This window comes from Nicotiana attenuata, chromosome 1, assembly GCF_001879085.1.
Source record: "Nicotiana attenuata strain UT chromosome 1, NIATTr2, whole genome shotgun sequence".
NCBI lineage: Eukaryota > Viridiplantae > Streptophyta > Magnoliopsida > Solanales > Solanaceae > Nicotiana > Nicotiana attenuata.
In genome coordinates this window covers 29,601,442-29,615,840 of record NC_031989.1, presented here as the reverse complement: position 1 = coordinate 29,615,840, position 14,399 = coordinate 29,601,442, and the positions used below count along the sequence as shown (strand labels likewise).

At 34.3% G+C, this 14,399-nt stretch overlaps 1 protein-coding gene across 1 annotated transcript; it reads left to right on the top strand.

Moving 5' to 3' along the window:
* LOC109234420 (uncharacterized mitochondrial protein AtMg00810-like) lies at positions 76 to 858 on the top strand. The gene has a single exon (XM_019400405.1). It carries the CDS (start codon positions 76 to 78, stop codon positions 856 to 858), a length of 783 nt encoding a protein of 260 aa, XP_019255950.1.

Sequence of the window (14,399 nt, the reverse complement as noted above, 5' to 3'; positions counted from 1 at the left end):
GACTTACATTACGTTCTAGGTCTAGAAATTCTGTATAAAGGAGATGGAGTGTTGATATCACAAAGGAAGTTCACAATGGACTTGCTGTCAGAATTTAACTGTATGCAGTATTCAGCTTTGACTTCTCCACTAGACTCCACAGTCAAGCTAAGTGCAGATGAGGGACCCCTGCTGCCTGATCCTTCACATTTCAGGAAGCTAAAAGGTAAGCTGAATTATCTAACTAATACAAGACCTGATATATCTTACAATGTGCAGCATTTGAGTCAGTATATGCAGAATCCTAGGGAGCCCCATTTGAAGGCTGCATACCATGTGTTGAGATACCTCAAGGGTGATCCAAATTTAGGCATCTTCTTGTCCAAAAATGAAAACTATGGAGTACGAGCCTTTTGTGACTCAGATTGGGCAGCCTGCCCTGACTCAAGGAAGTCAGTCAGTGGGTATGTTGTCTTACTGGGTGATGGACCTATTAGTTGGAAGTCGAAGAAGCAACATACTGTCTCATTGTCCTCAGCAGAAGCAGAGTACAGGGCTGTTAGACAAGTCGTGGGAGAACTAGTATGGTTATTGAGGTTACTGGCAGAGTTGACAGTTCCCCTACAACTCCCTGTGCCAGTCTTCTGTGATAGCCAAGCAGCACTGCATATGGCCAAAAACCCTGTGTTCCATGAGCGGACAAAGCATATAGAAGTGGATTGCCACTTTGTAAGAGATCAAGTACATGAAGGGCTTATCACACTACATCATATCTCCACCAATGACCAGCTCGTCGACATATTCACTAAGCCTCTTACATGGGTGAAACACTGCAATTTGCTTAGCAAGTTGGCTGTGAGTTCCTCCCTTCCAACTTGAGGGGGGGTATTGACACACGTATATATTTATCTCATTTTTTGTACAAGTAATATTTTGTATAGGTGAATGTGTATGTAGTACAAGTATAAATAGTAGTAGATACTCTCTCATACAGTGTAATGCACATCCTCTATAGTTTTACATCATTTTCCTATATACCTCTTGTAAAGACACTCATTTTACTATATTCAGAAATTAGAAAATAGAAAAGCTTCTAGAACTCTCTCATCTATGGCTGGTCTCAACCGCCATTAGAGCTCACACAAGGTGAGTTCATCTTCTTCATTTCCTAGTCATTTTGTCAGTTTTTCAAATTTGGCCCTATATATTTACATATCCCAATGTGTCAAGTTAACACTATGCAAAATTTAATTAAGGATAATTTAGTCGAAATAGTTATTTATTTTCTAGGAGTTTGTATTTAATTAAGGGATGTGCCAAAATAAAACAGTCACTTATTACGGATCGGAGGAAATAATTGCTTAGTCATAAAACTAGTTTCAATGATTATTTTTTACCACTTGATATTTAGCATCTATTTTTCATATCAGCAAAAAGAGTTTATGGTGTTCTTGAAATAATGGAACTTCCACTTTTATTAGTGTTATAATTGAAGTAGATCAAGAGAAAGGAACCATATCCAAATGACAAATTTAACTCAATGTCAAACAGGCCGAAGCCTCATGACAAGAAAGACACTCTACACGTCATTTGATTAGATTAGAAAACTCTATAAGCATGTATCAATTTTGGTTAGGCCAACCTTGAAATTATATGTGATTGAATGATGTTTGGATCGAAGCTTACTGCCGACTGGTGTGAGCCTCCCATTCCTCACTAATATGATATGGGCAGTGGCGGAGCTTGTATTTTATTATGGGGTGTCAAAATATAAGGTGGCTCCGCCACCGCATATGAGAAGAGATTAAATACTACTTGTGTAATATTCCCCTCTCTTTTCCCTCCCCTTAAATAATACTAGTAAACTTTTTTTTTTTTAAAGAAGCTTAGTGTAAAAGTAACACAAAACCAGCTCTGTATATTCACAGAGGAGAAAGCATGCACGGGTATTTTAACTGTAGATTCCCCAAGCGTGGCCATTTTCAATGGATCTTGGGTTGGACAACACAAAAGTTCATTTTCATGCTAGAAATTAATTTCCACTTAAAAACAAAATATAAATATGTTTAACAAAATAGTCGTAATTATTGAAAAGCTCCTGTCTTTCTTTTCCAGTCGATGACTATTAAGTATTAATACTACACTAACGAGGACACATGACACGTATTTTAATTTTCCAATTTCTTGTACTCCAATATTTGAGTAAGAACAAGGGTGGTGAATCAACAAAATTATAATAAGGATCGTGCTTAGATGATTTAATATATTTTATTACTTATAAGGATAAAGGAATAATCGATATATAGTTGGACCCAAGACTTATATACTCCTATATGTTGTATGTAAAAGAAAAATTTGCATATGGACAATCACCGATTTTAATGATTAAAAGGAAACGCTTATTATTGATGCATTATGAACAATCATTACTGCATAAGCATGATCAGGCTGAGTAGACGTTCTAAATGAATGTTATTATTTTTATTACATATACGCTTCTTTACAACAAATGTGTTTAATTTTTGTTTGAATATTTTTGTATATACGAATTGAGGAAGCTCCAAAACTATAAATAAAGTTACCTTTTTAAGTATGAAGTGAGTCCGGTATAAAAAATATGATCAAATAAAACAGTTTTGCATGAAGGGGTGAATTTATAGGGTTAGTTTATATGACACATAAACGTATGATTTCTTTGTCAATTAGATATTTTATGCTTTTAGAATTAGTCTAATATTATCGGTCGACACACAAGTTTTGTAAAGATTGAATAGTGTATTTAATTAAATATTGAGTTATTTAGTATTTACCCAAAAAAATATGAATCAATTCCCACTTAATACTTTTTTCCCCTTTTATTTAATAGTACACCCATATTTTAAAAATTCTGACTTTGTTTGTACAGTGGTAGGATTACTTATTTTAATGAAAATTATGTTGGGAAGACCGAAAAAAAAGACACATAATGTGAAAAGAAGATTTTTAAGGACTTTTTTTTTATCTCCCAATAATAATTTGTTACAGTGGTGCTGTTATAATCAGCTAATTTGGATTTTGACTTCACGACATTATATTTCAAGACAAAGACAGAATCGCGCCGCACGGCACGACATCCTCCGTGAATGGCGGTGCGTCTGATGGACTAACAACTTCGCTACGACTCCCTTTCTCTCGAGCAGTTGGATGGTAATTAGTTGAACACAGACATAAAACGTTCGACAAATACGTTAAATATGAGCAAAATCATCGCATTTGTCTTCCTTGTGGACCAACAACAGATCTTTTTTTCGTCCTGGGCAACACATCTTTTTTAACTGTGAAAACGTTGGGGCATTTGTATCTATACCCGCTTTTTGTGTCACATTTTAACCTGTGCCCGCTTTGCAAAAAAAATTGCAAGCGTATCCGCTTTTTCGCATAACTTCAGCACACGGGGCTGAAGTAGCAAAGGCAATCACACAAAACTTCAGCATTTTAGTAGCCGGGCCTGAAGTTCAGCTCTAGAGCTGAAGTTTTTGTTTTGTAACTCGCGAAGTTTTATTTTATAAGTTTTTGTTTAGTAAAGCTGAAGTTTTTATTTTATAACTGGAAAACTTCAGCTCTAGAGCTGAAGTTTTTGTCTTTGTAACTGGGAAACTTCAGCTCTAGAGCTGAAGTTTGCCACTTATAAAATAAAAACTTCAGAACTTCAGCTCTAGAGCTGAAGTTTTATTTTATAAGTTTTTGTTTAGTAACCGGAAAACTTCAGCTCTAGAGCTGAAGTTTGCCAGTTATAAAATAAAAACTTCAGCTCTAGAGCTGAAGTTTTTCTTTTGTACTGGAAAACTTCAGCTCTAGAGCTGAAGTTTTTGTCTTTGTAACCGGAAAACTTCAGCTCTAGAGATGAAGTTTCTATGTTGTAACTAGAAAACTTCAGCTGAAAAACTTCAGCTCTAGAGCTGAAGTTTATATGTTGTAACTAGAAAACTTCAACTCTAGAGCTGAAGTTTTTGTGTTGTAACTGAAAAACTTCAGCTATAGAGCTGAAGTTTTTGTCTAATTAACTTCAGCTCAGGACACCAAGAAGATACAGTTACATCTAATTAACTGTATTGTGATCATCTAATGCATCCGATTTTGCGTTCTGTTTTTATTGCAAAATAAATGCTTTGTTGTTATGTTATTTCGTTTTCGAAAACTTTTCTTTTTAACATTTGAATCTCTGATCGCTGATGATCAGTTTCTCCATTTTCTTTACGGTTTCTATGTTTTATCTATATTACAACATATTTGATTTTCGTGTTGCTGTTTTTTTGTTGGATAAAAATTGGTGCCTTTTTCTGATCAATGGTATGACCATATCATTCCTCAGTCTTCACGGAGTTGTGTTTCCAGACAAAGAGAAAATGAAGAAGGAGAAGGGGAGGAGAAAGGGAAGCTGAAGTTTTTTAAAAAGTGGATATGGGTGCAAACAGAAAGACAAAGCGGCTACAGGTTAAAAAGGGGAGCCGAAATAGGGCGCCCCGTGCAATTTTTACGAAAATGTTGGACATTATGGGCCGTAAAATAAGTAAAAATTGCACGGGGCGCCCTATTTAGTCACCCCCATTTAACCTAGGGAAATTTTCATAGAGCACTATCTTTTAGTAGTAATTAGCCATCTATAGATACCATTTGCTATATTACGGATTATAGATACCTTTTCTGTGGTTATAAGATGTATTTGATGTATTTAAGCTATTGTATTCATGAATACAGTAGCAAAAATAGGCGTGAATCAGGGAAGTCCAGCTAATCAGTTGTTGTATTCGAGTGTATTCGACTGTATTCATGAAGTGAAACATGGGATTACGGCTGGACATATTATTGTATTCGACTATATTCGACTGTATTCACGACGTGAAATAGGGGATTTACACTATTTTTAAAACGGAAAGTGAATCAATTAACATAATAGACTCCTAATATAACTCAACAAAGTCAATTATAACACACAAAAATTGTATTTTCAGTTATAAAAAAGATTCTCAACCGAAAAATTCCCCAAAAACATAGCAATCTTCAGAGAAATTATATAATACATCTGAATACATAAGTTATATTAATTAAAAAAAACATATGAATACATTCATGGCATATAGCGAGACAGTGAATACAATAAAATACATAGAATACAGCAGGATACATTAAAATACAATGAAAAAAAGACAGTGAATACAATGAAATACATGGAATACAACGAGATACATTGAATTACAATGGAAAAAAAGACAATGAATACAATAAAATACATGAAAATACATTAAAATATATTAACAGAAAATCAAGTTGCCCAGCCCCAAACTCCGTCGTCTTTGTTCAAGAACAAACCCTAATTTCCGACGAATCGGCCGTCGAGCAATGGTGGCAGAATAAGGACTCTGTTAAAGCTTGGATCTTGTATTGAAGATGACGGAAAGTTGTATTTGTGGAGGCTGAAAAGGATTGCGTTGATTTCCTCTTTCACATCCTCTCATTGCCTGTGGGCAGTGTTGTCAGGCTTCTTAAGGAGAAAGGGATAAACTCCCATGTTGGAATCTCTTCCGTTCCTCTTCAGGCTTGTTAAGATTGTAAACTTCGAAATCTGATAAATTCTCCGGGACTTCAAATTGCATCGCTTCTTCGTTCGACAAATCGAGCAGAGGGTAATTCTTTATATATAAAAACTCAAGGGAAGCCTGAGATCCCCTGAAATTCCATGGTCGAAATCAGCATCTCTGAAGTGTGCTTTGCACAAATCCGGTGGAAGGAGGAGGAGATTGGAAATTTTAATGTGATGGGGGAAGAGAATGAGATGTATCAAAGTAGAGAGAGAAAGAAAATAGTGTAACTGATTAGCGTATTTAGTGGCTTAGTGTTAGGAGGTAACCAAAATTAAATATTTTGCTATAAACCTTAAAAGGTATCTATAGAATATAATTTTTTTAAATGGTATTTATTTAAAATAAATAAGGTGTTAACCTTTGCTATAAGAGGTAAAAATTCCATTAACCTATACTCATTTTTTTTTTAAGTTTTAACTTATACCCACTTTTTAAACAACTTCAGCCCCCTTTCTCCTCCTCCTTCTCCTCCTTCGTTTTCTTCTTCTTCTTCTTTCTTCTGCTGTTGTTGGTGCTGCTAAAGCAACTGTCGAAGATAAAGGCAAAAACAAATTTTAGCACAGATGAACACAACTGAATCAAGGGCTAAAGATGCATGCTATGTTCAGCAAAGACATAAACAAAGTAGGCATAAATGCATATGGGAGTACGAGTTTCATCCCACTTGGATAATTTTCCAATAAAATTCTTATTTACATATCCAGAAGGTGGACGAATGGCAGTGGGTTCAATTTATAAGTGTGATTTAGCAGCACTATTTGCTGTAGAAACCGCTTTTAGGCAACTAATTAAGGCAGGAAGTTCATAGTCTTACAGTTAAACAAGACTACCTTCATCACTGTATGGTTGCATTCGGGCAAAACCATTCATATTGTGTAGATGATGTCAATGCTAATTAAAAAAACTTCAGCTTTTAGTGCTGAAATTTTTACAAATGAACTAAATATATAACTTCAACATCTTCTGCTGAAATTTTTTAAAAAGCTTATCCAGAACAAAAAAACTTCAGCTTATTTAGTGCTGAAGTTTTTATAAATGAACTAAATAACTTCAGCCTAAATAAATGAATCCAGGACAAAAAAACTTCAGCTTATTTAGTGCAATTACAAACAAAAACTTCAGCAAATAGAGAACAAAACTTCAGTTACTATGCTTAAGTTCAGCAATTACAAACAAAAACTTCAGCAAATAGAGAACAAAACTTCAGCTACTATGCTTAAGTTCAGCAATTACAAACAAAAACTTCAGCACACTTGGTTCAGTACACTTGCTACTTCAGGCCCGTCTACTAGAATGCTGAAGTTTTGTGTGATTGCCTTTGCTACTTCAGCCCTGTATGCTGAAGTTACGCGAAAAAGTGAGTACGCTTGCAATTTTTTTTGAAAAGCGGGCACAAGTTAAAACGTGACCCAAAAAGCGGGTATAGATACAAATTCCCCGTAAAATAAGAATCAAATCAAACAACCGTCCATCTAATTTGTTAAACTAAAAACAATTGGTGAATGTGTAATATATATGTATAATCGTATGTAATGGATGTATATTTTTGGCTAGAAAAAACTAAACAATATGACCGGGTACTTGTGTAATAACAAAATTCGATCCAAAATCCTAAGATAATAGGTAGAACGGCTCAAGATATTTATTACAACTGATTTATATTGTCTGGAAACATTTACACAAAGAATGAGAGACAAGTATAGAATTTCCTAACATCTTTCCGCATGCGTAAGATGGTTCTAGGATTTGAAAGTCGATTAGATTATTCTTGTGTATTTTTTTTTTTAATTTTTTACGTAGAGATAGAAAGCTCAATAGGGGATGAACCTCAAGTGGAGTAGACTCAACATGGTGCGGTGAACTTGGAGGAATATCAATGATTCGATAGACTGATTTTTGTGTGTGCGCGCGAGAGATAGAGCAGCGTTGTTAGAAGGAAAGTCTTGAAATATTGCTCTAGAACTATTTGAAAGAAGAGCGTCCAACTTAATCATTTTTAATGTAATGAATGCAGTGATTCATCACATTATACATCTTTAGAAACTCTTGCACAAATAGTAAGGCACCAATGAGTTATCTAGTCGGAACAAAATACAATTAAACAGAAAAAGTTTTGAATACAAAGATGTAACCTGTTTGTCCATAAAAAAAAAACTTTTTTTTAAAATTTTTTTTACAAGTTTTTGAAAATGAATTTTTCAAAAAAAAACACTTTGTCAAAATTTTTTATTTCAAATGAAATGCTTATTCTAAATATAATTTTAATTCCAAATATTATTTTTCAATTTAACTCCCTAAATTATTGTTTTTTTTTTAAAGAAAATTATAGTAGTAATTTCTAGGGATAATTTCACATAAGTATACTTGGGGAAAGCACTTTTCAGCCGCCTAACCCACAAATACAGTTTTCATGCGGTAGCCCACAAATAATTTTAGTGCCTAACCCACAACTTCATCAACTACACCCAAAATCACGCTTAAATCAGATTTCACTTTTTTCTTTCATTTTTATCTTTACCCTTTTCATTCTTATTTATTTTTTACTTCCCTCTGTATAGTAAACAATATCAGCAAGCTGAAGTAAAAAATAAAAATGTATTCATCCTTATAGTCTATAATTTTATTTTTATATTTTTTTTGTAAAATTTAAAGTTTTGCAAGGGAAATTCTTATTTCACTGGAAAAAATAAAAATTTACATTATTAAACACCTTATATACATTGTTATACACACAAATATAATCATGTATAATTATGTATAATCTTGTATAATTGTGTATAATCATGTATAATTCTGTATAACTATGAGAATACCCACAAATATACATGGTTATACATGATTATGCAAAGTATATATATGTATATACAACATATACATCATTCTTCCTCCCTTCAGAAGTTATTTAAAGTGAGAAGAAGAAGAAGAAAGGTTATGCGTTGGGATCGTTTCAGACTATGCTGTTAACATATGCTGGTGGTGTTGTCTTTACTGCCCTTGTCACCATCCCCAACTGGCCCGTCTATAATCGCAATCCTCTCAGTTGGTTGGACTCAAGTGAAGCTGAAAAACATCCCAAACCACTGGCTGCTAACTCCAGTTCAAAGAAAAGAAAAAGACTACAAAAGATAGATCCGGTGTGGATTGTTCAACAAAATTATTTTGTGGAAGAGGAAGATAATGAACGGAGTAAGGAAATCTGAAGAAGAATTCGACTATTTTGCCAGAGAGAGAGAAAGAGACAGAGAAAGAGCAAGAGATTGAAAATGAAAGAGAAAGTGGGGTGGGGAGAAAGTCTGAAAAAGAGTGTGGGCGACGAGGGCTAATCAGTGAAAAAAAATTTCAACTGTATAGAACTGGGCCATACCGGATAAGAAGGGAAAATATGAACCGACATAAAGTGTAATTTCTTCTAATTTCTATGTCCAATCGCCACCTTAAACGATAAGACTATCAAAGAGATGAAATGGTAGGAATAGTACTTATCACTGTTTAGTGTTTAAGCAAATTGAGAATCAGGCAATTACTCAAGGAAAGGTACCACGTGTGGTACAGACGTGGCATATAATTAGGCTGCTTAAAGCAGAACTGGGAAGATTCCCATTTTCTTCAAATTTTGTTGCTTTGTTTGTCTAATATATAAGGTTAGAATAAGAGGGGTTCACAGGAAAAAAATAAAAATAAGAGGGGCACAAGAAAGAGGTTATTTTATTTTCAAATTTCTCTGGAAAGCGATAGACGTGTGAACAGCCAAAAAACGAAAAGAAGAAGATGAAAATGCGTTACGAGACCTTGACCTCGAGCTAAGGTTTTCATGCTCACTTTGAAGCTATTTGTTATTTGAAAAAAGAAAGGGAAACAAAACAATTCAAGAGTTTAGTTTTTGGAATTTCTTTCCAATCCGTAGCGCTTTTCCAGCCTAAACTGTCGAGAAATTGTCTCAAATACTTTTCAACATTATCACTCACTTTTTTCGGACAGAGCCCGTTTGGATTAGCTGATTTGAAGTAGCTGATAAGTATTAGGGGTTGAAAAGTACTTTTAAGTGCTGTAACTGATTTAATAAATAAGTAATTACGTGTTTGGATACGAGTGCTGAAATTGATAATAAGTTACTGCACTATTTGATTAAAAAGTGCTGATAAGTTCTTTTTCTGTTAAAATGACTTGAATAACCTTAGAACTGTTTACGCTTATAAGGGCGTAATTTCTTCTAACATTTTAGATTCCAGATCGACTCAAATACAAAATATTCTATTCGTTATTTTATTTTAAATACAACCGTGCTTGGATAAGATAATTTTTATAATAAATATAATTTATTTTATGACAAGCATATAATCGTAAGTTATAATAGTTAATAAATTGACAAAATAAACCTAAATATATACTATATTAAAAGCACGAAACCCCTATCGAAATGTTGTTCGCCTTTTTTACCCTATAAAAATAAATTTTATATTGGACAAAATTATAATTTAAGTTAATTTTTTAATATTTAGGACTTTAGAATCAATTAATTTTCTTTATTATTTTTTTTATTATGACTAAATATGGAGTTAAAGTTATAGTTGTATTGTAATAATTACTTCAACTTATAAACGCTAACTTCTTCCCACCAACAATTCTTAAGGACATCGCCTATTATTCGATTTCTACCATAATGATGAAGACTCTTTAAATTCAAGCTTGGTCCTCTTTTCTGCGTGCTACTAGTTTCTTGTTTTCTTGCCGCTAATTGACCAGTGGTTCGTCAATCATGGTAAGTTCCTGGCTTCTTTTATCTTACGAATTCCTAATACAAAGTTAAGCAATTCTTTTATCGTATGAAATTCTCATAAAAAGTTAAGCAACATTTTTTTCAACAAGAGACATGCACTCTTGGAATGAAAAAGAATGAAAGCCGTAGTTGTTTGATATGCTAACATTCGGTGGCAGTGGTACGTTTTCGCTAATGGGTTTAAAAAAGAAAAAAAGTTTAAAAAAATTGTGAACCAATAATCTCCCAAAGGTTTTGAAACCCCTTGGCCATTGAGTTATGCTTTTGGATTGTGTCAAGAAAATTCAAAATATAACCAATAAAAGCATACAATGAGTTTTGTATTATATATACAGTGTAATTTTTCGATGAAGGGGATTCGAGTAAACCCCCTTCCACCCCTCTAAATCTCTCAACTTCTGTAGTTGGAAGGTAAATTCATCATTAACGTCCTTTATCATCATCTTTTTTTTTTTGGTTCAAATGGAGTACGGTCTTGTATTTTTTTTTTTAGTAAAAAATTAGTCACGGTTGCAATGCTACTGCCTACTGTTCATCACTGTCACAAAACTTTTATAGACTATTCTACGATGATAGCTCCAATTTCAAGTAAGTTTCATCTTTTATGTATATTAAAAGTTTAATTTTCATACAAGGACAATGTAAACAAAAAAAAAAAGATTAATTGTCATCAGGTTATCAAAAAAAGTTTACATGTAACAACATATTTCATATTAAAATTGGACCCCTTTCCTACTTAAACAATGATTTATTTTTTACTGGTTTTTCAATGATGAGATTATTTTACTAAGAAAATATTTAAGATAATAAAAGAAAAATGAGAGAGAAACCATACCATTATTAATTAATAAACTTTACTGTTATATAAGATTTTGAAGTCAACTAATTAATTAAGATTTTTTCCGCTTTTAGTTTTGATAAATCAATCACTTCACGGATTTTAACGGAATCCAAAAGGTAATGTGGGTAAGGAATTCTCAATTGGTGGTAAATTATAAACACAAATTTTGTAATTACCTATGATATTTATTGTTTTCAAGAGCTTAATAATTTCTCCAAACACCTATTTTGAATATTGACTATTTTTTTTTTAATAATAAGGGTACACACTCTTAAATTCTCAAATGCTACATATTCTTGTATAAACTGAAATGGAGGCATGATAATTTGTAAAGTTGAGATGATAAAATTATAAAAATAAAACTAAGTTTAAGTTAAATATATGGAATGATGATCGATGAATTTTATGAAGCAGAATTTCTTCCTTTATTGAGTTAGGTATATATATGATCAAAATTTATCAACTCTGGAGCTGAAATTTTTATTTATATTCTTAAACGATTTTAATGTAATATCTTTTTTTTTTTTTTGAAAATAATCACTCATCGAGATGGGATACACGCACAAAGCGCGTACCCTAAGACTAGTAGGACAAAATATTTGAAGAGAAACAAACATTGTCTTCATCACAACAACATTTAGAAAGCAATACACCAAAGATTTGATATGTCCTCATTTATTACATACAGTTCAAAGATTAATAAACAATCACATAGATACAAATATGCAAAGGAATAGAGAATTTGCTTATCATAAGAGGCGGGGGTGGGGTGGGAGTGGGGGTGGGGGTGGGGGGTTAGGCTGAAAATATACTTGAGGCAGTGAGTATCGATGTAGGAGTTATGTTCTAAAAAGGAATATTATAAAATAGTAAAAATCTTGGTCAAACTTAAAGTGCGTATAAGGTAAAAATTCATAAGCTGGGGGTGACCAGCTTATGACTTTTGGCTTACTTTTGACTTATAAGCACCTAGCTTATAAGCACTTTTAACTTACCAAACGCGTAGATAAGCTGAAAAGTGCTTATAATCTAGTTTGACCAGCTTATAACCTTAGCCAAACACCCTCATTCTTACTATCAACTTACTTTCATATTAAACCTTTTTGTTTATATTTTTAATGCGGTTAATTAGGTGAATGACTATTTATATTAAATTGCTATGTTAAACTTTTCCAATATCCAATGACAAATTGTTTATCTGTAAAACAGTACAGTTGAATTTATACGTGTTTTATAGACAAGTGAATCGATTTGATCCCAAAATGATTTAGCGTTGAAATCGAGATGAGATAGCAGATAGCTCGGGAGCAAAGCTTCTGAAGACAATAATAATAACAATAAGCGAGAAATAAAATATTATTGAGCTTAGAATAATGTGTATAGCATAAGTTTATCAGAAAATTCGTCCCCTTATAATGGTTGTCAGATTCACTATTTATAGTTGCACCTAGGGAACAAGGATCAGGCCCCTCTTAAATGACAACTATGGAGGCCATTGAAAAATGTGTAACGGCAGGCTATGAATGTCATATTCTCTGTAACGGACTATATACTTAATGCTATAAAATATTCTTCATTGAATGTTATCGGGTGACAGGCATTTAATTATTTGTCTTATGAGCAACATTCCCTTCGGGGACAACCGAGATTGCTGCCCCTGGACTTGATTTTCACCTGCCTCGCTTTCCATCTGTCTCCGACTCCATGTGTTGCTCTATTATGCGAGAATTTAGTATGAACATATTTTACCCTATACAGTAGTCCCCCTGCTTTCCGGTGGCACATCCTTGTGTCACTGGGAAGTTGGTGAAGATACCACTACCTTTTTTGGTGGAAAATTCTCTGTCCTCCTCTTAAAAGTTTCTGACGCTTGATTAGACGCACGTCTCTCAGCATTTAATGCCCCGAACACGCGTCATCCTACGATTCAGCAATACTTTCGCCCGTTCTCGAGGTAATCATAACCACGATTTTAGCCGCCTATTTCTTTACTTATACGCTTCTTCAATCTTCTTCTTTTACACTTCACAATTTTTCGAACTCTCTCAAACTCTCTTTACTCAACTCACTTTTGCTTTCAACATCCTTTAACCTCAATCTTCAGAGAAACCCTTACTTTCTTCTGTTACCTATGGCCTCCTCTTCCAAAAACTCTAGTTCTTCAATGAACAGATAAAACATTGATGATGATGCTCCTCCTATAGTGAGCACCATTATCCCCAGAAAGCTTACTACGGTTAAGGACTTCAAAGAGAAGTTCCCTTCTGCTAACTCCACACATGGGTTAAATGGTGTATATCCTTCTTCCATCCGTTCTTTTAGCGTTCCTGATGTGAAGGAAGATTGTGGTTGCCATGATTTTTAACACCATCGGTCCTGATCTAACGAAGCGGGTAACCTTCCCCAAGAAGGGTTTTATGTATGTTTACACGTACCCCTTCACTTTGGGTCCGTTTTCATTGAGCGGGGACTTGACTCCGTATCATGGATTTTTACTTCCGTTACCCGGTCTGCTTGGCACAGGTGAACCCTTCTGTGTTGCGGACGGTAGCCTGTCTTCGACGTTTATGCTAGGAGATAGGGGAAGAGCTTTCCCTGGCTCGACTAATGAACCTTTATTTCGCCAAGATTTTTCGTGGGGGAATGATAAACTTCAGCAAACGTGATCACCATGTTTTGTTTACCAACATAGATGATAACAACCACCGTGGATGGATGGAGCGGTTCGTTATAGTTGCTACTAGGGACATCATCCCGGCCACAACTCCATCCTTTCCTGAACCATGGAATCATACTCGTAAGTTCAACGCCTGTCCTTTCTTCTGGTTAACGGTTGTCCCATGCTATCACTTATCCTTCTTTTTCTATTATTTCAGCAACTAGGTGGATACCACCAATGGTTGAAAGCTTGGACCAGTGGGTCTAGAAGATTTTGGACGTCACTACGCCTGAGACCCACTGGTGGAAGGAAATGGCCCTTAAATACGGGTGGAAGGCCAAAAACTATGGTAAGGTTAACTTATAATGTTTTTACCTCTCGTATAGGAAAACTGGCTAACTTTTCTTCTTGTTGAATTCAGGTCTTCCACGGCTTTGTTACGGTCCCCGAGGAGGACATTTTAGCTGATCCCGCTGATGGGCGAGGTTGCTGTAGGAGGCCTTCACCCGAACAGGTGTCATC